The sequence below is a fragment of the Sabethes cyaneus genome, chromosome 1, assembly GCF_943734655.1.
Source record: "Sabethes cyaneus chromosome 1, idSabCyanKW18_F2, whole genome shotgun sequence".
NCBI lineage: Eukaryota > Metazoa > Arthropoda > Insecta > Diptera > Culicidae > Sabethes > Sabethes cyaneus.
The window spans coordinates 148,379,371-148,404,813 of NC_071353.1; the positions used below are offsets into that span (position 1 = coordinate 148,379,371).

The following is a 25,443-nucleotide window of genomic DNA, read 5'->3' on the forward strand; positions in this document are numbered from 1 at the left end:
TGATACGGTGGTAGGATACTTGCGAGCGTTCAAAACTTTAGGACAATTTAGTTTTCTACTGGTTTATTTTACTGAAATTTCTTTACATCATCAGACTTTAACCATATACAAATGCGCCAGCAATTACTAATTTACTATCAAAATGTTCGTGGCATTCGATACATTTATCGAATTTATGAATTTATGGGAATATTTTCCTATAAAGAATTAAGTAGATCGTTACCAACTTTTTCAACACGTATAAGTCTCTGAGGACACCACAATGATTTCCAGTTTCCAGGGGTTTAGGGAATACAAGAGTTCCTTGACCTGTTAAGATGATCTTTACTTGAACTTATATATTCAGTTGGGAGGAATAAATTTCCTGGCCTTGGGCAACAACAAACAATGTAAATAATTCGATAATACTGGAACTGGCCTTACAGTCGACGTTCGTCGTGTATTTGAAGACGTATAAAATCGACAAAAACGCTTTAAACGATGTTGAAAATCATAAAAAGCCAAAAAAAAGCAGAAACGGAAAAATGAAAAAATGTCGAAAAAGAAAAATGCATGAAACCAAAATGACGAAAATGCAAGGAAATATGCACAAGGAATACACATCAAAAAGACGACGAAAGTCCAATGAAAAGGCAACAAAACAACGGTGGAAAGGAAATTTAAAAAGTCTAAAAGACGACTAAAACAGGATGAAAATACGTCGAAAAAAGCAAAGCCTGGGTGCTAATTCCGTTATCGAAATTTGACCTTCTGTTTTTTATACGACAGACTTCGCAACCAGCTGTTAGAATACAGGACAGTGCGGGGTCAGTGCTACGATCCTATTGACTCTAACAGCCTTATTAGACCAGCGTCTTACCTCGCGGCCAACTGAGAGGCTAATACGTCGAAACAGTGACGAAAGGATAATGAAAAAGCGACGAAACTACAGTAAAGACGATAAAAAGGCGACAAAAAGATACCGAAACTGCTACAAAAATGACAAAAAACAACAAAAACAAGTAAAAGTAACATGCAACACTTCAAAATGCGGCAAAAATGACAAAAAAATCTCTGAAAAGCCAACAACAATAACCAAAAGACGCTAAAAAGATGAGAAAAGATAATTGATTGACAGAATTAAATAAAACAAAAAAGACAACAAAAAATGACAAAAGGTGTTCGAAAATTACCTTAGCAGAATGTTACAATGAGCGACACAATATGCTAAATAAGGCGATAAAAAAATTTAAAAAAAACACCAAGTAGACGACAAAACGCCGACAACAAGTCCTAGAACGAATAAATGCCAAAAAGACGGCGAAAAAAGCCAAAAAAGCAATCAAAATATCAAACAAGACGCTAAAAACGACGAACAACTGATGTAAAGCCGTCGAAAGACGATGAAAAGGGAACAATAAGACACCAAACAGATAACAAAAAGAGGCCATTAAAAGTCCAAACCAAAAACCTCTTTTTGTCTAAAAACGTTAAAAAAAATGCAAGGAAACGACAAAATGCACATGAAAAAACGATAAAAACACGCAGAAAAAGCGTGGAAAGAGTTAAAAGATTTCGAAAAGCCACCAGAAGGATTCCAAAAAGGTAACTAAATAACAGCCAAAACCAAAAAAGGCATGGAAAAAACGTCAAAACAATGTCAAAAAAATCCAGAAAAAAGATGACATACGTATGGTGAAACGACGATGAAAAAGCAATGAAAAGATAACCAAACAACGGCGGAGCAACGACAACAAAAGAAGACGGTATAAAAATGACAAAAATAAGATGAAAGTAAGTCGTAACGACGCCAAAAAAACTGCATAAAAACGTGAGATAGTGAAAGAAATACCAAAAAAGACAATGAAAAAGAGGCGAGCAGACTATCCACAGACGCCAACAGGACGACGAATAATGACAAAAAGACCTTACGGGAATGCTACAATGAGCTAGTGCTAGTCGTAAATAAGGTGATAAAAAATCACACAAAAAAGATATTAAAAAACAATAAGGCCATTGCAAATCATTTTGAAAGTTTTTGTCCCCCCGCCCTTGGAAATTGGCTTGAGAAATCGGGGGGCAAAAAAATAATTGGTAGGATATGAGTCAATTTTTTTTTATAAAATCAATTGTTTGTGGGCTCTACAGTCTGAAAAACTGGAAAAATGAGTGTACAAGTTGATTTAACGCTTCTAGCACGAAACAGAAATGGAAATTCAAACAATGGAATTTCCGAAAATCGTCCAAAATTTTTTTTCTTAATGTTTGTTTTTTTTCGTAGATTTTTGCATAGAAAACAAAAGCGTATGTATTATGAGCAAGAATAGATTCGGTTTACACATTTAAACTTTAAATAAAAATGCTTAAAACCCATGTTTTTTTTGCTCGATTAAAAAATTCACTTTGTTTTTTTTTCGCCCCCCCTCCCCCCCTTCAGTGGACGAACACCGGAAGGACAAAAACTTTATAAAATATTTGTAATGGCCTAACAATAAGACAAAATAAGGTCAAAAAGGCACAAAAAATACGATAAAAAGACGACAGAAACGATTCGCCATGAAAACAACCGTCGGTTTGTCGAAAGAGTTCAAAAATAAGCGGCGAAATTTATTTCTAAGCGTGTTAGTAGAATACGAAAATTCTTGAATTTTATCTTAATTAAAAGTAGAATTTAATCGTGAAATAGCTTTCTTTCTTTTAATCGGAGAGTCTGGCAACCAGTGAAAGAGCAATGGCTTGGTATAAGGATGCAGAGAAGAAAAACTTATTTTAAAAGTGACTTATTGGTGCTAAATTATAAAAGAAGTGCTTAACATGCTTAGCAGAGATCAAAGATTCTGCTATTAGTTTGGGATTACAACGATAATGGCATTAAACAAGGAATTTCGCCAAAGGAAGTATTTTGTATTAAATTTCATTCCATTTCAGCTCGTCCCATTTGCGTTTACATTTCTTATTAGAATTCGGGATTATGAAACTGCTGAATTGCTGATGAGTATAGTGCTTAGTGTTTATTTGTGCATGAGAGGAAGCGGGATGGAAATATTTACGGTAGGGTTTTACAGATCAAGAAAAGGGCTCCAGTTTCTAAGTGCAAGTGTTTTCTCTCACTACCGAACGCAAGTCGTTCAATAAAATAGCGTACCAAAGCCATTCAAACGTTACCACATTCTCATTCCTCATATTCATTTTTATTAGGGTTCTCTTTTCGCGAAAATGTTTTATATGGAAATCGTTTTGTTGCAGATCAAGGGGTTCTAATTGTAGCAATTACTGTTTGGTTCTGTAACGCATGCGCAGCCTGTTCATATTGCTTGTGATTTTATCTGCGATTGAAACAACTATTCACAAATTGGCGCATTTTATAGAAGATAGTTTACTTATATGATTTCAAATTGATATCGGTGACAGAAAATCTATGGTAATATTGATCATTTGTAAGCGACTCAAATTATTACACTTCGCATCTCAAAAATTTGAGTCATCCCTCGTTATGACAAATTTAATTTTCTTATAGGAATTTACAAAAGGCACCAGAACTGCCAGTTGCGCATGTTTGTGGTTTATGGAGTTTTGTAGTTTCTAAATGTTATTTGTGCCAAGCTGTGATAGAATATCATGGCAAGCTTTTTATGGAAATGTTCAGATTTCTGCAGATACAGCTTCATCATCTTGGATCGCTTGACTGATACCAGTTTTTATCTTGTACCGATTTGTGATGAAAGCTGGCATCTCTGAGGCAGATTTTACGTAGGACGGTTGGACAGTTGCGACTTGCGAGTTGGTTTATGTTTTCAATGCTCTTGTTCTTAGTCAACTAACTAATTACAAGCTTTCCGATATCAATACATCTGCAGTCCCCTCGCGAAGCAAGTGCTGCACCGCACCGATCCATTACCGTTTATCCTACAGACAGATTCTTATTAGAACTAGTTACCTCTCTCTCTCTTTCTCATATTTGCACTTGCAACTGTAAAATACCTCTCTTTCTCTTATGTAGTGTCACGTTTTTTTGGTGAAGCAGATATGGTGTGAAGCGTGGGAGGATATTGTCATTTTTGATTTTATTCGTCATGTTTGCTATCCGCGTGCGCATGTCGTTGAACACCATTTACTGATTTTTGTTTCGTAAATGCAGTTACATGAGCTCACTGTACTTCCAGGTCGAGCCTTATATTGCGGGACGGTAAATCGGCATTGTGCAGATTTCATAAAAGTGTTTAACCCTTGGTTTGAACTTGCAATTAATTGAGGGTGCGATGGGTGGGATGCGTTTTTTTTCGCCTTTGGACGTTGGCTTGGCTTTGGATCCTTTGAATAGATTCTTTTGATGGTTGTTTGGAAGACCTGTGAATTCTCAGCTGTGAATAGGTTTAGTGCAAATGTGTTTTAAGCAAATTTGGATAATTTGACATTTTCTCAGTCAACTGAAAACTATGTATTGTCTATCGTTTCGTTTTTTATGTTGTTCAGAGCTCTACATATATGAAATTTTGCCTGTTTGGGGACGCGATAGGTAACTTTTTCGACACGTACAGAGTGGTTGTGCGGTTCTGAGTACACTTAGGTATCAGGTTTTCACTTTAATCTGTAGACTTCGTAAGCGGTTTTTGCCGCCACACCGCATCAACTATTAGAAGCATATAATTTCCTTTAATATATTTCTTATATCGCGTGATAAAGATAATAACTACTAGTTTAAAATTGTAATAAGTAGCCAGTTTCATCCATGTTACCGAGAGTTATGAATGAAGCGAAATATTGACTTATTTTACTCCACTACCATCTTTCGGTTAGTAGTATTTATGTTTAAACGTACTATACTATGAAATACACCATCTACAGGTTACAACAAACCTAAGTTTCCTTCATTCCTTATGGTCTTATTGTTTTATTGTTATTGTCGTCTAACCACTGGAATTTCAATTTCTTATATACAGGGATGAGACATTGTCGCGGTTATGCACGATTTAGCAACACTCCCTACAGCCGGCTGTCTGGAGTTTAAATTGCTATAAATACTTTTACCTAATATATACCTCTCTGCTTAGACTTAGTAATAGTGTGAGTACTCATTCAAATTTTTCATTGGAACAAATATATTCTCAAAACTATAATAAATGAAAAACTTAAATACGATCGAATGAATAATAAATAGACGAAAAACATACCTAAAATTCTACATTTTATAAAAAAAACAAAAAAAGCAACGATCGCATCACTTATCAAGGTGAATCCTGATCCAACAAACCCAACCTTACTAGCAAAACTCCTTCCTGTAATCTTTGTAGGGATGCAGAGGTTAACACGGTCCCTAGAACAGCAAAGATTACACTAACATTCCTTCCCCGTTCCCACCTGATTGCAAGGACGTGGCCGGCGCAGTTATTGATCATTACTATGTCGAATCACTGAATTTTGCACAATGAGAATGATCGGTAAATCCCAACCACATTCATTTGATTCATTGTGCAATTTCACTGGTTCTGGTCAATCACTGAGTGCAACCATTGATATGTGCAATCAGTCTAAGCTAAGCTAAGCTAAATAGCTTTCTTTCTTTTAATCAAAAATAACTAAAAGTGACAGCGAACGTTTCAAAAAACGATAATAAGGCCATTGCAAATCATTTTTAAAGTTTTTGTCACACCTCCCCACCCCCTTAGGGCAAAAAAATAATTTGTAGGATATGAGTTAAATTTTTTTTATAAAATCAATTGTCTGTGGGCTCTACAGCCTGAAAAACTTAAAAAATGAAATTGCTCGATTAAAAAATTCTCTGTTTTTTCAACCCCCCCCCCCCCCCCCCCCCCCCTTTAGTGACCCAACACCGGAGGGACAAAAACTTTTTAAAATATTTGTAATGGCCTGATGACAAAAGATTCTCAAAAATCAACAATAAAAACGAAAAATACGACAAAAATACATCAGGAGGATAACACAGACGACTAAATAACTAAACTAAACTAAACAAAAAGAAAAAAGCGACAAAAAACAAAAAGATTTCGAGAAAAACTTAGGAAAATGTTCAATGGGTGAAAAAGATGCTAAATAAGAAGATAAAAAATAACACAAAAAACACTGAAAAGGCGACAAAAAGTTCTAGAAAAGCAACCAAAGTGGGAACGAAACTAAAAAATGCGATGAAAAAAGAACAATAAGACGCCACAGAAGGATGCCAAAAAAGACCAAAAGAGACGACAGAAATGGAAATGGAAAAGACGTTGAAAAAATACCCAAACAACGACAAAAAAATTGTCAGGAAAAAAGATGGCGAAAAGACCTGGTGAAGCGACGAAATTACAAAGAGAAGACATTAAAATAACAATGAAACCAAACGTCGGCGATAAAAGGTGTAGAAACGACAAAAATAAGATGAAAATAGGTCAAAATGGCGACGAAAAGCCAAAAAGCCACATAGAAAATAGCATAGCATAGAATAGCGACAAAAAATATCAAAAAAGACTATGAACAGACACTAACGTTAAAATATGTCAAAAAAAAAACCACAAAAACGATAAAAATATTTCGAAAAAAAAAACTTGAGAATGTGGAGAATGTTACAACGAGCGATAAAGTGCTAGTTATGACGATAAAAATTAGCAACAAAAAATCAGATGGGATGGATCACTTCCCAAGCAACGGCAAACATGCGTATCGATACAGAATCATATTATAACCTTACATTACAGCTGTACCGCACTTTACCAACACAGATATCAAATTCGCCTAGGTTTAATCGTCTCGCCGTTAAAAATTTGCAATCTGTTGAGACAATGGACTCTGGCACACTTTCCTAACACAGACATCAAATTGGACTAGCTTTAATCGCGTTCGTTCGTAAGAAATTTGTCGTCACGAGGGGGCTTTGTCACTCTCTCTCTGACGTACTTCCCAAGCAAGGACACCAAAATGGTCTAGTTTTAATCGCGATGTTAAGAAATCTTGTTGAGACGAGAAAGTTTTGTCATTTGATTTGGCTTACTTCCCAAGCACAGATATCAAATTGATATAGGCAGGGATGGCACCTCCTCAGAAGAAAAAAAGAGAAGAGAAAAATTCAAACTGTGCTCAGTCTTCAACGCGATTTATTCTACTCCGTTTCGTTTTAACTGTGCTCTTTCTTGCTGAACGCAGTTGTATGAGCAACCGCACACTGTGCTACTCATTGAGGAGAATGTTAATACACTTTGAATAAGTTGATGCGATGCGCTGACGTATGACAACTACGGGTAGTTTTAACATGGGTAGTGCGTTGAGAAAACGACGATTATCAGTAGCGGTCATTGCCATCAGAAAAATATTAATCCATTAATGCAGTTGAATCATGATTCTTCCATTTAGTATATTCAGTTGAGTTTGGCTGCCCGTGAACGCAACTGCATCATATGGTTAGGCATGTCACGACGGCAACAGTGCGAAAAATGTTATTTAGATATGGCAACATTTGAATTCCTATACATTTGCTTCTTGACGCGTACCAACAGGAAAGTCCCATTATAAACAAAGGCAATTCTCCGCTAAGATTCAAAATATAACGACTTTTGATTGTCTTGACGCCTCTGAGTCTATAGCTGCTGTACGCGCACCGGTTGTTTTGTTTCCAGGTTTACTGCTGTAGCTACCGAGAGGACCGGGAGCAAAACCGAAAGTTGCTCATTTAAAGAGCGCATTAAGAAATTTTTCTGCACGTCAGTTTTTCTCATTGTGTTTAGTCTGTTTCTCATTGTGTGGATTTACTTCTCATTTCTGAAAGCAGTTCTGCTCATTGTGTGGAACAAAAAAAGTTGCACTTTTTGCACAATGAGTGAGGAAATAACAAGCCTGGATATAGGTTTAGATCATCGGAAAGAATCTTCCAACCATCAATCACGAAGCCAGGATCTCCAGTTGGACAATGCTTCATTATTTTCAATTTTTCAATATTACGTACTTTTAAATCAATAGGTTTCATTATTGGTGTGGATGCGTAGAAGATTTTCCGACCGTTTGGTGCAAAAATATTGAAAATCGATCAGAAAACCGCTAGGCTATTAGCGCTCAAAATCTTTCAGTTTTCGTGACGCTTGCATTCTTCGATTTTCTGGAAGGACCCCTTATACCAGCTACCTTCCTGAAAGACGTAGTCCTACGTCAAAAAAAAAACAAAATAGAGCGACTAGAGACGCATCAAAAACGCCAGGGAAAGCCACAAAGACGTCGAACAACGCTAAAAAAGCTAACGAAATACCACACAAAATACCAAAAAACGGCCAAACGATGACAACAAGAGGCCATTCAAAACACCAAGAACATCTGTTTGTTGAAAATCTGTGGAAAGATGCAAATATGCGAAAAAAATCGCTTGAAAAGACGTTCAAAGATCGTTGAAACGTCAAAAAAAATCTAGAAAGTTTTTAGATAATATAAGAATGGCGAAAAGACGATGGAAGAATATGACGATGTTGCAAGAAAAAGATATTAAAATCACGATGAAAAAGTGACGAAAAGACCCCTACGATAAAACTGAACCTTGTCGTGGTGTAGGGCTTTTTAACTAATCAGTAAATGAACAGCGGTCACGTTTACTTCTGAATGTGGGTATAAATCAAAATACTTTTGTGATTTCAAGTGGGACTCGGGGTAAAAATTTACCAAATGTGATTGTTGAGTTGTTCAGAAAGTGCTTTTATTCCGTTTAAGAATAAGGCCAGTATGGGGATCTCTGACAATAGATGAAGTTTTCTGGGATTCATCCCTGTTTATAACAACTGTCACAAATATCTCCGAAAAATGTCGGATTGATTGAGTTGGTCGGGGGCTTAGGGTTAGTAAGGGGATGTAAGCGGGATACCAGATCCGATTGGATGCCGAAGCACTTCTTGGTAATAGCACTTCTTAGGTAGCAGATGGGAAAATTAGGTCAATTCGTGTCGCGTGTTCAAGTTTCGGCTAGGCGGTGCTGCTAGATAGAGTAGGATTTTTGCACTGGCCCCGTGGCTGTCCTGACCTCTGATGGCTGCCCGCGGGCTCTGTCTATGGGAAGGGGTCGAGTCTTAAAGAGACGTTTAAGCCCAGAGCTTTACAGCACTTTGGTCTCGAGGGTTGGAAGGCGGGCGAGTCTCTATATTTTGAAGCTTCTGTCGACTACCGCGAACGTCCAGCTTGTGCTGCGCTCAATTTACTTTGTATCGTGGGAATGCATTGTGAATGCTAAGGGGATGAAAGATTAAATTTGCCCTGATAAGTTGATCCGAGTTGCTCCGAAATTTGTCTTATCTATTGGTTCATTTGTGGTTGTTTGTGTTGGAAAACTAAAAGCGGGCGCGCGGTTGATGACCAGTGTCAGGCGGGGCTGACGAATTCTCCACTTCTTCACTATACCACATATTGCAACTCGAGTGGTACAAAAAGTCCAAAGCACATTTACAAATTCGATCTATTATTTTTCTTCTCATCATCATCATTATCATCATCATCGTCATCATCATCATTATCATCATCATCGTCATCATCATCATTATATTTAAAATATGACATTCCGGCCTTTGGCAGAGAGATCTTAGAGTCAGTTCGTGGAGTCCGCGCAGGGCCGAAACGCCTCCGCCTGCGGGTATAGGCGTAACGGCTATGCTTGGGGCTCTACCTGTGTTTTAGTGGGCGCCAGTGCCTGTCTCGTCAGGTAGAATTGATGTTTGAGGTCTCCCTGACACTTTGTTGACAACACAAAAGGGCCCAGCGCAGAGTTTTATACGCTATTAAGCGACCAGTTGGATAACCCGAAAAAAAGGAAAAAAAAAGGAAAAAAAGGATGAAAAAGTGACGAAAAGATAACAAAACGACGACAAAAAACAGTGTAAAACAACAGAAAGAAAATGAAAATAGGCCGAAAAACGATAATAAACGGGGATCAAACTACGGACCAACGCCAAAATACGACAAAAAGATATCATTAAAAGCAACCAAAAACGTCTATTTGATAATAAAACGTTGAAAAAATGTAAAATAATTCGGTCTGAAAAATGATGGAGAAAAGCAACGAAAGGAAGCCAAAAAAGACGACTAAATAATGGTAAAAACTAAAAGAGATGACAGAAGTGAAAAAAAAACTGAAATACGCTAAAAAGCGACAAACTATGCCAACAAAAAATGGCGAGAAGAAGACGAACGGACACTGTCGAAAATAAAACGAAGAAATGACAAAATGATGTCGCCGCCGAGAGCGAAACTTTGATGAAAAGGCAACGAAAGGACCGATAAAAATAGCAGTTTGCGGCAACGACACCAGAAGAACAATACAAAACAAACAAAAAGGTAAAACAATTGAAAGATGCCGAAAACATGATGAAAAGACTACGGAAAGACGATAAAAAAGGCGGTAAAAAGACATACAGTCAGTCCACTATCATGGGTCACAAGCAATTGTGGGTCATTTTAGTTTTAGCTGCTTATTTCCGCTTAAAATAATCTTTAAATGCTTCAAAGCAACATTTCTGATGCAAATTCTAATCTATATATATAAGAGCCTTGTCTGTAGCCAAAACGAGGGGCGCGATATGTATTTTCGTGGTAATAATCGCCCACATTAAGCAAAGACTCAAACCAATCATACCAGATTGCATTCAAGACGAGCAAAAGTAACGTAGTTGCACCTCATAGAGTTACATAGCGTTAGCGTTACATAGCGTACCTCCAATTTGCTCTCAATTAGACGCGAGGCTACGCGCGCGGGTTACAGCTAGTGCTAAATATTCTCTTCAACTCAGAATTAGTTTAGAAAATGTTGAAATTTATATCTATTCAGTCCATATGTGCATAAGTCTGGCAAGAGAGTTTAAAGCAAGTTACAATTAATAATAATTTTGAAAATAGAGGAATTGATGCGAAGAATGATTAATTGTATGAACTAAAAAAATTCTATACACAGGCCTAAAATACCCAGCTAGCACCAACTCGTATATCAATGAACGAAAATTATCGTAAATATCTCCTAACAAATTCGAAATCGTAACTAAAGCTGAATAATGTGGGACCAAGTTGATTTTCTATCGTAGATAATGATAATAATTGACATACATACGATTTTCCGCACAAAATCGTATAGTAGTACGGAGCGACTCGCGCTTAATCGGATACTATCGTATATAAAAACTTATAAGTCGTAACGCTCAAAATTATTCGTAATCACTTATATTGCCTCCAAAGTAGTACGGATATGCCAATTTTGCCCATCAAATACGATTTATTAGCGCGTATATCTGTACGTAATGCTGATTTTTATTTTTTGACGTAGGACTACGCCTTTGTTTAGAAGTGTAACGTTGGAATGAAAGATTTCAAATGCTAATAACTATTAAACTACTGAACGAAACTGAACAATTTATATGTCGTTGAGAGGATAAAATGATCAGCAATTTTATGGAGGCGGCGAGATTTTATGTGGGGGTTTCAGAAGGTAGGATTTTTTGCGATGGTGTACTGAGACCCCTTCTAAAAGGGAGGACTCCCATACAAATGAAATACAAATTTCTTCATAAATCTAGAACTAATCAAGCAAATGATACCAAATTTGGCAAGTGGCAGGCAAAAAACTTTTCAATGGTGATTTGAGACATACAAATAATATACAAATTTCCTCATAACTCGAGAACTAATCAATCAAAACGAACCAAATTTGGCATGTGGGGGTTTTTGAGGGTAAGAATTTTTTTACCTCTTCCCCTTTTAAGAGGGGGGGGGCTCCCTTACAAATGAAATACAAAATTCCTTATAAATCTAGAACTAATCAAGCAAATGGAACCAAATTTTGCATGTGGGGGTTTCAGAAGGCAAGAGTTTTTTTTATGGTGAATTGAGACCCCTCCCCTCTTTAGGAGGGGGAGCTACCATACAAATAATATACAAATTTCCTCATAACTCTAGAAGTAATCAAGCAAATGGTACCAAATTTGGCATGTGGGGGTTTATGGAGGCATAAATTTATTTTATGATGGTTTGAGACCCCTCACCCCTGTGGTAGAAGGATAAGGACTCTCATACAGATAAAACAGAAATGTTTGCGTATGCGCCATATTTTCTGCTATGTAGCAAGCGGTAAGCTGTGAAAGTAAACTAGTAAAACCTTCTCGGAGCAAAAGACAGTGAATCGACGCCGTTAACTTACGCCAACGCCGTTAAATGGCAACAGGCCATTTATGTGAAAAGAGAAGGACATTGGAATGCAACGTCATATTTGCGATGAACGTACTTTGGCTTTAATGTTATTTGTAACCAATGGCCTTTTTGAAGGTCACAAACGAGTAAAAGTAAGATTTTTGAAACATGTCTAGCTAAAGCTACCCATAATCATATTAAATACAATAATTTGTGGGCTGGTCATTCATTACTATTTCAACCTTTATGATGCACACAAGTGATTTTTTAAAGAAATCTATGTCTCAATGGTTGCAGGTGTTGTACTTATGAACCCCCGTCGGTATTTTCAAAGCCACCATTGCATTCAATGAAAAATTGAATTTGAATATTTCGCTCTCCTCTTTTAAACATTTACTTAAACAACGGCACTCACAGATTCTTATAAACATACATATGCCAGAAATGCAGTTTACATTAGTCTTTGATCTAATGATCTGATATAGTCCTACGCCACCCTTTCGTACAACCCTTAGGGCTGTATACCTTCTAGTTTTTTATACATATGAAAATGCTAGCTGGGTAAGTGTTGGGTTGTGCAATGGTATGTACATCTCGCTCCCACCTTCTTTCAGTTGGTACCCGAATGTTTTACTCACTAAACTACTGCCGTCCGTTATATTAGGTGGTCTAATACTTAGTTTTATTTTATTTTCCCAATTCTATCATTCCCGTATATTACGATAATTGCTACCTTTTGAATCAACGAAAGGCACCTCTTGATATTTGAACCGGATAGAGCGGAATTATTCGGAGTCGAACCCTAAAACTGGTTCTTATATGCTGTGAAATATAATATTTCAATGTTAGCTGTGTGCTAGATAAAACAACAAAAAATGAAAAATAAAAAAAATAACAATAAAGAAAGATCCCTAGTTTTGTCGTAAAAATAGTAGGCTGAGAATAGTAAAGGGCCTAAAATTGATCCTTGTGGTACATCTTAGAGCTTCCTTAGGCAGCGGGTACTTCAGACCGAAGAATAACAAAGCAATTCAAGACGAACAAATAAAAATCATGAACTTTCTACCTTAGTGTACATATTTTTCGTTTTGCAGAAATATATATCGCCCAATTTCTTCAGATTCAAAAAAATAAAGCTGAACTGGGCTGACTGCGAAGTCTGTCGATATAAAGGCTTGACCTTTTTTTATTGACAGACTTCCCAGCCGGCTGTTACAGTACAGTACCATTACGGGCCCAGTGCAACGACCGTACTGACTCAAGAAGCAGTACCCAGCTCAGATTCAGAACAACAAATATAGGTAAAAGAAAAACCCACTGAAACAGCATTACCCAAATTTGCAAAACATTTGTATCTTCTCAAGAAACTTTGCACCACTGCATTCAACCTATCTCGAAAGTTTACACGGAATGTACATATAAAACTCATTCTATAGACGCACGCTGCACAACTGACATCATATTACCTTCAAGGTAACATTAGCCGACAATGTTTCACAGCGCACTGCATAGCGAACACACGTTACTTACTTCACTAGGCTAAGCTTAGACAGTGAGACATATAACTTCAGCGGCCGGCGCGTTTTTCCCACCCTCATTTGTGTGGTTGAGCGAGCGGTTTGTGTTGCGAAGCCGCAAAGGGGCTTCTTCTACGTACTGTGACCGTCCCTATGCCGGCCGTGCCGGCCCCTGTTTGCGGTGTAGTCTCTTACAATTTACTAACATTCCGTATCTGTTTTCTTCTTTCTCCCCTTTTCCCCGCAGAACTTCTTTCGCCTGCATCGGCTGCGAAAGCTTGGACTCAGCGACAATGAGATCATGAAGCTACCGGCGGACATTCAGAACTTTGAGAACCTGGTGGAACTGGACGTCTCACGGAATGGTAAGTCTACTTGCTACTACTACTGCTGCTGACCCATAAATTCCACCCGCACTCGGCGGCACAAAACTAATCCAAGCGCAGCGAGAGAAGGAAGGCAATGTGTTTATCATCATTCACAAGTTGGTTGGGTCGGAGGAATGGCACGACGTTAAGTATTTAAGCATCTGTGCTGCTGCTGCTGCTGCCGCACAGGCCTCCCAGGGAAGACTTCTTCTCCGTCATTGGGTGGGTCGAACCGAGACCGATGGCAGCCAATCGTGATTAATTCAATTTAGTTTCGCTTTCGGGAGCGTGTGATTGATGGAGAGGAAAAGATTTGCCTCCCTGCCTTGTGTATACACCATAAATTGGCGCTCGGATGATGGGATCTCGTGTGTGTGGTCCCGTTGTAGCTGCTTTTTTTTTAATTATTTGTTATGTACAGTGCTGCTAGCTTCGCCGTAGCCGTAGATTAAGTTGTACCGAAAGCCGGTGTTCTCTTCTACATTGTTTCGGCTTCGGTTAAAGTTTTTGGAAATTTGTGTTTATTTTTGCTAGCGAGTTGCTTTCGTGTTCAGCTCTGGCGTATATTCTTCTTGCAAATTCGCAGTAAACAAGTAAATAAAACGCTTAAGCTCAGCAGGTTTGTTCAACCTTTGCGAAAGGTGTTTTGTGGCCCTCCCAGCAGAGCTGAGCAAGATACGGTTCTCCCGTCCAGTGTGAACCAGTCATTCTTCTACAAAATATTTATGTTTATATTTTTACTAGCTGACCCGACAAACTTCGTATTGCCACAAATTAACCTGTGTTGTACATAAATCATGAATCTCGGATGATCTTTGTCACAACCTCGAGTTTTGCAAGCCCCCCAATGGGCGGCGCTTCCGACGGCGGGTCACCGGCAACACTCGCGACCGTCTCGTCCTGAATGATCTAGTGTTACTATAGATAGTTTTTGTGGTCTTGTATTGACTAATGTTTTATGGAAGAGTCTCGATTAGTTTTTGAGTTTCGCAAAAATTTCTGTTTTATTTGTATGAGAGTCCATATCCTCCTACCACAGGGGTGAGAGGTCTCTAACTATCGTAAAATAAATTCAAGACTCCAAAATCTCCCACATGCCAAATTTGGTTACGTTTGCTTGATTAGTTCTCAAGTTATAAGGAAATTTGAATTTCATTTGTATGGGAGCTCCCCTCTTAAAAGGGGATGGGGTCGTAATTCACCATAGAAAAAATATCTGCCATCTAAAACTCCCACATGCCAAATTTGGTTCCATTTGATTGATTAGTTCTCGAGATAAGAGGAAATTTGCATTTCATTTGTATGGAAGCCCACCCTCTTAAAGGGGAGATGGGCCATAACTCCCTTTCTAAAGAAGAGAGTGGTCTCAATTCACCATAGAAAAAAATCTTGCGTCCAAAACCACTTACATGTCAAATTTGGTTCCATTTGCTTGATTAGTTCTCGAGTTATGAGGAAATTTGTTTTTCATTTGTATAGGAGCCCCCCCCCCTCTCTTAAAGTGGGGAAAGCCATAGAAAATATACTATAGAACAGCGTTTCCCAAATGGGGGTTCGCGAACCCCCGGGGGTACGCCAAAAATTTAGTTCGCTGCAGAATAGTATAGGGAATTCCGCCAGGGGGTTCGTGAACCAAAATAGGTTGGGAACCGCTGCCATAGAAAATATTCTTGCCTACAAAAACACCCACATGATAAATTTGGTTCCATTTGCTTGATTAGTTCTAGAGTTATGAGGAAATTTGTATTTCGTTTGTATGAGAGCCCCCCCTCTTAAAGTGGGGAGGGGTTCTAATTCACCATAGAAAATATTCATGCCCTAGAAAACTTTCACATGCTAAATTTGGTTCCATTTGCTTGATTAATTCTCGAGTTATGAGGAAATTTGCATTTCATTTGTATAGTAGCCCTCCCTCTTAAAGTGGGGAGGGGTCCTTATTTACCAAAGAAAATATTCTTGCCCTCGAAAACTTTCACATGCCAAATTTTGTTCCATTTGCTTGATTAGTTCTTCAGTTATGAGGAAATTTGTATTTCATGTGTATAGGATCCCCCCCTCCTATAACGGGGAGGGGTCCCAATTCATCATAGAAAAAATTTTTGTCTCCAAAAACACCCACATGCCAAATTTGGTTCCATTTGCTTAATTACTTCTCGAGTTATGAGGAAAATTGTGTTTCTTTGGTACAGGAGCCCCCCCTCTTAAAGTGGGGAGGGGTCCTAATTTACTATAGAAAATATTCTTGCCCTCGAAAACCTTCACATGCCAAATTTGGTTCCATTTGCTTGATTAGTTCTCGAGTTATCAGGATCTTTAGGCTTCCAATGCACCGTACTCAATTCGCTCAAAACAATCCATTTGACGTATGTTGTCGTGTATTTAATACTGTTTCTGACGATTATGATTTTAATGTTACTCGGACCACTTTTAAACTTAGAATAAGTAATTACTAAGAACTGTCTGTACGAAATTTCGAAGACTAGTATAAATAAATAAATAAATAAATAAATAAATTTGTATGGAAGCCCCCCCCTTTTAAAGAGGAGAGGAGTTATAATTCCCCTTATAAAGAGGGGAGGGGTCACAATTTACCATAGAATAAGTTCTTGTCACCGAAAACACCCACATGCCAAATTTTGTTCTATTTGCTTGATTAGTTTTCGAGTTATGCAGAAATTTGTGTTTCATTTGTATGGGAGCCCCCCCTCTTAGTGGGGGGTGGGGTTTCTAACCATCACTAAAACCTTTCCTGGCCCCAAAATACCTCTACATGCATATTTTCATGCCGATTGGTTCAGTAGTTTTCGATTCTATAAGGAACATACGGACAGACAGACAGAAATCCTTCTTTATAGGTATAGATTCTGTTGCACTGTCATGTCTCAATCATGACTCAATTTATTCACACGTCATGGCGTGCTCTACTCTGAGCACGCAATTGACGGAAAATTAAATGAGAGATTTTTAAGAATAGTTTACTACAAAAATGTGCGAGGTTTACTCCGCCAGGTTGACGAGTTTTTATTATTTTACCAGAATCTAGCTACATGCCTCAACAAGATAGTCACAATCGTTCCGAAAGTTGCTTTTTTGTAGCAATTTATCTCTGCATTTCAGTTTCAACAAAATTTGAAAATCTATTGATTGTGACGTTATCAGACAAATGGAAATACTTGTTAATGCTGGCACGGTCCATTTATAACAATTTTTTTGTGTTGTCACATCTACCATTCTGTACTGGCATTCTACTATACTGATATTCTACTTAAAATTATAATACTGACAAAAAAGAACTACGGTCAGAAATTTTTCGCAATTTTCACAAACGTTGTCTCTCCGCAACAGCTGGTGCCCATATTTTATTAAATTCGTTCCACTGTTCGTTAACTTTAATTCAGTCGCAACGATCATACACTGTACTGTGCGCAATATTAAAACGTATATCGCTCACTCTCGGTCCCCCGGAGGAGCGCAAGAACAGCCGCGGCATGTTCCCGTGAAGTCCGAGGCCGAAATCCAACGCCACTGCGTATAGCGCATAGTCACGCGATCACACGATTCTTCCGAAATTCTCGTAAAAGACATCGCATAAAGTTCAAAAATTGTGTAAATTTGTAAATTTGTTGCACAAAAGGGACTAGGTTAATTTATACAAACGGATAAAATTGAATTTCGCGTGAATTGGAACGCCCAATTAGCTTCGAGGTACGACCTACCCGGTCCTAGTCGTAGGTTCGAATCTTGGCTGGGCGGTGCCGCTAGATAAAGTCACTATAATAGTTGCACTTGCATCGGAATTGTCCTGTATTATTAATTGGCTTTGAAGTCTGTCGATAAGGTAGGGTAAAGACGTTTATATCCAAGCCTTGCTTGCTTGAATTAGTTTTGGATTTGGAATTGGATGCGATTCGGATTGGTATTGAATCGAACTTGGATGGGATTTCGAGTAGATTTGTGATGATTTTCAATGGGATTTGGGCTGGATTTGAATGGGATTTTTATTGATTGGATTGGATTTGTGTTAGCCTTCGATGAGATTTGATTTCGCTTAAATTTGATTTGTATTTTGATCGGATTTCGACTGGCTTTGGCTTTGGGCCTAGATTGATTCTAGATTGAATTAGATTTGAATTAAATTTGGACGGGATTTGAATTTAATTTAGGTCTTGGATTTGGTTTTTGAATTGCTTGGAATTTGGAGCTTAGATTCAGAATAGATTTCGACTGGATTTGAGTTGAATTGAAGTTGGATTGAATTGGGACAGAATTTATGCTAGGTTGGAAAGGGATTTTTGTTGGATTTAGACACATTCCAGCGTTAAGGGACACCATCCCTACTATGCAAATCAGTGGCTATTTCATCAAATTCCTGGCATTCAAGTGGAAGACAATGCCCTCGTTTATCAACTATTTTACAAGATATTTGCCAAAAAAATTGTTTTAATAGGAAGCAGTTCACACAGTAAAAATGGATGCTAATTGTATCCCGTAACGCAGAAATGTGTCTTTAGATTTAATTTGGAAGGGATTTGGATTTAGAGGGAATTCAACCCAAGCCCAATCCAAATCCGATCCAAACCCAAGTCCAAATCAAATGCAAATCCAGTGCAGCCAAATCTAATCCATATTCAACCGAAATTAGGGGGAAGTCCTGTATGGCCGGACAAGGAGTCCGGCCTCCCTAACAAAAAAAATGGCCGGACAAGCCCTCTATGTACGGACACTAGCGATTTCTCAAAAACAAAAAATGACAAAAATATTTGGAAAGAATGGAACAATAGTACTTCAATGGTAGTATTGTCCTATTCTTTCCAAATAATTTTATCATTCTTTGTTTTTGGGAAATCGCTAGTGTTCGGGCATAGAGGCCTGTCCGGCCATACAGGACTTCCCCCTAATTTCGGTTGGATATGGATTAGATTTGGCTGCACTGGATTTGAATTTGATTAGGACCTGAGTTTGGATCAGATTTGGAGTGGGTTTGGGTTGAATTTGGACAGGATTTGTGCTGGATTACACTGAATTTTGATTGGATTTAGATCGATTTTGAATGGGATTTGGATTGGATTTGGATTTGCTTTTGACTGAATTTGGGTTCAACTGGCGTTGGATTTCGGGATTTCGACTGGGTTTATACTGCATTTTGGCTGGATTTGAATCACCTTCAGGTTTGAGGTGGACTGGATTTGGATTTAGTTGCACTGGATTTAAATTTAATTTGAACTTTGTTTTGAATCTGGTTTTCGGTTTGGGCGGGACTTGGATTGGATTTGCGTTAGGTTTGGACGGGTTTTGGATTTGATTTCGACTGGATTGGAGTCGAATGGGAATCCGATTGAATTTGAACGGCATTTGTACAGGGTTTAGACGGTATTTAGATTCGATTTGAATGGAAGTGGATTCGGGTAAGATTTTGATTGAGTTTGAGTTAGATTTGGATTAAATTTGTGTTGAATTGGTTTTTTATCGAATTTAGATTGGATTTGGACAAAATTACTATGTTTACGTTTGGATTAGGGTTGAATTGTAGTTGGATTGCATTTGGAAAGAATTTGTCATGGGTTTAGCCTCTAATTTGATTAAGTTTGGATGGGATTTGGATTAGATTTGGGTTGAATTACAGATGAATTTAATTTGGACGATCGTCGGATCGTCGGGGTCGGATTTCGACTAGATTCAATTTGGTCTTTGATTTGGATTTCAAATTGGCTGAGATTTGAATTGGATATGGATTTCATTACGACTTGATTTGGGTTAAACTGGAGTTGGATTAAATTGGGACAGGATTTGTGCTTGGTTTGGACGAAATTTTTGTGGAATTTAAATTGAATTTGAGCTAAATTGGACTTAGATTTAATTAGGACGGGATTCAAATTTAATTTTGATTGGATATGGATCTGGATTTGAACTTAATTTGGATTTTGATTGGGCTTAGGTTGAATTTGGACAGCATATAAACTGATTTTTAATCTATCTGTCAATCGACCAAAAGACCGATTTTGTTTTCATAAGGGAACCTCTTCCCCTTGCCCCTACGGCTCCTTGAAGATAGTCGTTCAAAAAAACCATGAATTGCGGTACCATGGATTGGCGCTGGGGGCTTATCCGAATTGAAAAATTCCAAAACGACATGAAAGAACATTTAATTATCTCGTGTTTGATCCATCCTTTTTTAGAATCCGAACACATAACAAAATGGCGGACATTGATACATAAAAGTATGGTTTTTAAGTGAAAAAATTGACTTTAAACATTTCTAAAAAATACAAAAATTACAATATCAAGAAAAGGATGGGTCAAACACTAGATAATTTTGTTGGCTTTCAAACAAAAAAAGAATCATAAGAATTGCTTGAGCCGTTCTTGAGATATTTATGGTACCGACTTTCAAAACCTGGTTTCGAGAAAAACGACGTTGAAGTTTTTACTCGTTGTTTAATCGCTCCAGACATGCGCGGTACAAATAGCTGTAACTTTGTTAATATTTGGAATTCATGCAAACGACTTCAAACACATATGGTCAAAATGTTAATCTTTCGAAACAATCAATTAAAAAATTTAGGTTTTAAAAAATTGAAAAGGGGGCATAGTCCCTTAACAGAAGGCAGTTAGTATCCTTCTTATCTTTTGATCCATCTTATCTTTTAATCAATGATGGTTAAAATTTTTGTACAATACTGATTTTGTACAAATTAAGTTTATATTATTTTAAGCATAAAATGACATATGTTAGCTAACAAATTAGGAAGACTTTTTAGTTTCAAAACTAGAGGCTACAATGTACAAACACTATGAAGCAACTACGAAAAAGGATGGTGATAGTTAGTTTTATCAATATAATTAAGTTTTTATTTAGGCTATAAATCAAGCCTACTTTCAATATCCCGTGCTTATAGATTAATTATAAACGGAGATACTATAGTGACAACAAGCAGTTTTATGGAATATACAACGGCGTGTTCGTTGGTGGTAGGCAATAATAGCTACCGGCAGTGATGTCTCGGAGCGCAAAACTAGGTCCATTCTAAAATCAATGCTAGGTCCATTCAAGATCAAAAAAGGAGGTTAACATTTTTCAAGAATTTGAAGATTTTACTGGTTTTACTGAACTTTTAAATACCTAAATTGAAATTACACATATTTTAGCATGATTTTAAGAGTATTGTTTTATTTCAAACCAGAAGGGTTCCGGGTAGTAACAGTTTGAAAATACTCTATGGTGACTGCCAAAACGCTGAAAAACAGCAACTTTTAAATACGCGGCAATAAAGTAGTTTTGGCTATAATTTTAATTTAATTTTAGTATATTTACGTTCAGAAATGATTAAAGATAAACATAAAAGCTAAATACAGTACAAAGACTTGATAATTATATCCTAAAATTCTTATTTAAAAATAGGTCCATTCAAGATCAGAATTCGACTAGGTCCATTTCAAAATCATTTACCCTAGTTTGGTTTTGGATCTGATTTCAATTAAATTAGGAAGGAATTTGGATTTGATTTCGTTGGGATCTGGATTAGATTCGGGTTAAATTAAAGTTCGATTGAATTTGGATTATATTTGTTTTGGATTTGGATTGAATTTGGACTAAATTCCGATTGAATTTGGATGGATATTTTAACTGGATTTGAATTGAATTTGGATTGGGATTTGGGTCGGATGAGGACTCAACCAGGATTAGATTTACTTTGGTTTTAGATTTGATTTCGATTGGATTATGGTTGAATGGGAGTTGGATTGACTTAGGACGGGATTTGATCTGGGTTTAGACTCGATTCCGATTGATTTGCGATTTGAATTAAATATGTGTTGAATCAGATTTTCATTGAATTTAAATTGAATTTGAGTAGGGTTTGGAAAGAATTTGTGATTTATTTCGATAGGATTTAGTTTGAGTGGGAGCTGGGTCGAATTTTGACGGGATTTGTACTGTATTTGTGCTTGTTTTGGTTTGGTTTTGGATTTCAAATTGAACTGGTTTTCGACTGAGCTAGATTTCAAATGAATTTGGATTGAATTAGATTTGGCTGAAACTTGTGTTAGGCTTAAACAGAATTTGAATTTGATTTAGATTCGTGTTGAATTCAATTTGGAATGGATTTGTGTTGGCATTGGACGACATTTGGATTTCGATTGGATTTGGGTTGAGCTTAGCCTGGATTCGGATAGTATTTCGATTGGATTTAGATTAAACTTGTGTTGAATTAGATTTTCCTCGAATTGGATTTCGACATAAAATGTCAAAAGCCAAGAGTCAACTGTCAATTTTTTCTCAAAAGTCCAAAGTCAAAGGCTAAAAATCAAACTGAATAAAAAGATAAAATTGAGTATCCAACACAAATTTGAAGTGCAATCGAAATTCCGCATTTGAAAGTCAATATTGGAAAGACAGAGATCAATAACACTTTTTTGTATAAAAATTTAGATGGTTCAATGATTTGAAAATTACTTTAAATCTTTCCGAATCTAGTTGATTTACTTGATAAATGTTTCCTCTATGTTTTTCCAATGACACTTGTGGCAAAGATAAAAATTTGAACACTTTGCTTTGGAATTCCGAATCAACCCTCAAAACAATCAACTCAACGAAAGTATTTGCCACTGCGGGAACAACACCCATGATTGAATGCTGTATACATCTTGGGACCTTCGGGAACTCCGAAACCGACTCGAAACGATTCTGTCACTTTTCCCCACCGGAAAGAGAGAGAGCAAGGCCAAAAGGCAAATCTGAATCATTATACCCACACACCCACGCACCCACGCACGCCACGTTCCTAAATGATGAAGAATGCGAACCGAGTCTGGTCCGGGTGCCGCGACTTGCTTGCTTGCTTGCGCTTGGAATGAGCGATAAAAATTTGGTTAAAAAATAACAGAGCTTTTGTTTATCTTTGGTCGGCTTTGCTACCCGCACGCATCACCCACCGTCAGTCCGTCCCCGCGACACGGAAGTAGCGTGTGCCTGGGAGAGTGCTGGGGTGTTACTGACAACCGGCTGGACCGAGTGTCTGCTTGCAGAAAGATAGATAGACAGAAATGTTAGTGCCGAGTTCAAAAGCCGCGGTCGAGAACTGACTCTGCGGTTTAGACAAGAACTAGTTGGCCGGCGTGGCCATCCATCGGTCGGCGGAAGTGAAAGGCGAACGAACCGAACGTGTTGGAAGCCAGAAAATAAAATAAATTATCTCTTTACGTTTCTGGCTCGCTCGCTCGCTCGCTATCTATCGCACTGATGACGGTCGGTCGGTCGGTGAAGATGCGGCGGAATTCGAGCAGAAGTGGGAAACGATGTGTTCCATCTGGTTTTCGAGCTGCAGCGGATTGCAAACCGGCTTTAGTTAGTGGCTTTTAGGGCCGCGCACTTTAAATATGGGACGAACGTTAAGCACTTGTCTGCCACCAACTAACCGCAAAGTCCTAGTGCTAGTGCTGGCTTGGCAGAATTGCTGGCGAATCATCACAGTCGAATACCTACCGAGGTGTGCTACCGCTGTTGGTGGTGGATCCCACCATGCCATGAGGTGAGGGAACAACGGAGACGTACCTGCCAAGCGGTTTAACCTATATTGTAGAACCGAGAGAATTGACCTCTCCGGTTGGGTGATGGTTTCAAAACGGTACCGTACATAATGTAAGTTGAAAGTTTTCTGCTTTATTTTGTGTTTTATTGTTTGGAGCGGATGAAACACAGCGAACTTTTCTGGCAACTAAAGTGCGATTTTTCGCATATTGCCTCAGACTAGCGGATGTTGCTGGAGACGGCTCTACTTTTCCGGTTGAAAACAGCGAAATAATACGTGTTTGTTTCTCATTCCTGTTACATGTTGTTGAAACTTTACGGGTAGGTTTTATTCTTCGCGTAATATCGTCATTCGAATTACATGCGCTGTAGTTTTCGAGACGACATTGAAACATTTTTAATGGATTTTAAATCCAATAAAAATTATGCTATAGAGATAGTAAACCTCGCACATTTTGGTAGTAAACCAACAGTTACGATTCTGCCGCAAGACTCTAGTCTACAGGCACAGGCTTTAATGGCTTGTATGAAGTTAACAAGTCAACATTTAAAAGTCCAGTTTCGATAAAAGTATTACTGAGTCAATATGATGCGAAACGATATCGTTTACAAACAAAATCATTACATATTTACGGCGCTTTTTTAATGATTGTCTGTTTATAAGCTTGCAGCGTGCATCGTTTGATGTAAGTGTTGTCCAAGATAATTGACGAAGAGCATATAGGAGAAATTGTTGCTACTATTTCTTAGTACGTGGTTGAAAAAGATGACCATATCATACTACAGTATTCCAATATTGACCTCACACAGGCAATACAACGTGTTTGAATGCTAAATGGATCCCAAAAATTATAACCAAAGCGTCTGATAAAGCCTCTTAGGTGTTATTGCGTTTTAATGGTCGATGAAAGTTAGTTTGGAGTCTAAAATAATTCCTTAATCCGTGACTTTTTCACATTTTTGAATTATTTGATTGCCTAATCTAATAGGCTTTTATACAATATGTAGAATATGTGTATTTCGTTTTGAAATACATTTATGTCTTCTTTATTTCATATTTCTTAAAAGAGCTTCATATCGTCGGCATATTTTAACACTTTAAGTGCCATTAGAATAAAGGAAATGTCGTTTGCATACAAAAAGATAAGGTCCCAAATGAGAGCCTCGAAGTGACTTTAACTTAGTTCAGTTCCATCCATTAAATTTGGCGATTATCCAAATACGATTCTAGCCATTTGAGGAACCCTGACTCCAGTGATAAGTTTAAAACCAAAACAATTATAAATACTGGAGGGATTCCGTCAGCGCCAGGCATTTAATTTTTTATGCCTGCAAAATATCCTGACTCCGAAGTTGATTGACACCAATATTCATTGAGGATTGCGGATAAAATTCAAAATAGTCGCGATCTTCTCCAGAAAATGTTGTACTTGCTTGTTTTTTGTTTGTTTGTTTGTTTAGGTGGCTTGCCGTCCTAAGATAAACTCTATTGAACAAAGTTTCTCAAATTTACTCGGTTGTGGGCTCTCTTCTCTTTTTCGGCGACAATCCGTCTATCGAATCTATGCTCAAGATCAGGACCCATCTCCACGTTTCTCGGTCTTGGATCTACGTCAACAGCGTTCAGCGTCCAACGGTTGCGGGATTTGCCTCGAATTCGTCGACCTCTGTCGGGTTCTCTGCTAAATATTGTTTTCTCTGGTCTCATCCGGCATCCTTGCAGCGTAACCAGCCCATTATAGCCTGCCGTGTTTTAGTCGCTTCACAATATCCGCATCTTTGTATATTTCATGATTCATGCACCTGCGCCGCATTCCTTTGTCTAATACGCCGCCAAGAATCGATTGCAGGATCTTACGCTCAAAAACGCCAAGAGCTTGTCGGTCGCTCTCTGTCAACGTCCACGCTTTGTGACCGCAGA

At 37.9% G+C, this 25,443-nt stretch overlaps 1 protein-coding gene across 14 annotated transcripts in view; it reads left to right on the forward strand.

Moving 5' to 3' along the window:
• LOC128733175 (protein lap4-like) overlaps positions 1-25,443 on the forward strand; it is a 218,248-nt gene that overhangs the window by 43,917 nt on the left and 148,888 nt on the right. For all 14 annotated transcript variants that reach the window (XM_053826831.1, XM_053826830.1, XM_053826839.1 and 11 more), the window contains exon 3: positions 13,876-13,993. In XM_053826831.1, coding sequence (XP_053682806.1) covers positions 13,876-13,993 — 118 coding nt within the window. The remainder of the gene's footprint in view (positions 1-13,875; positions 13,994-25,443) is intronic.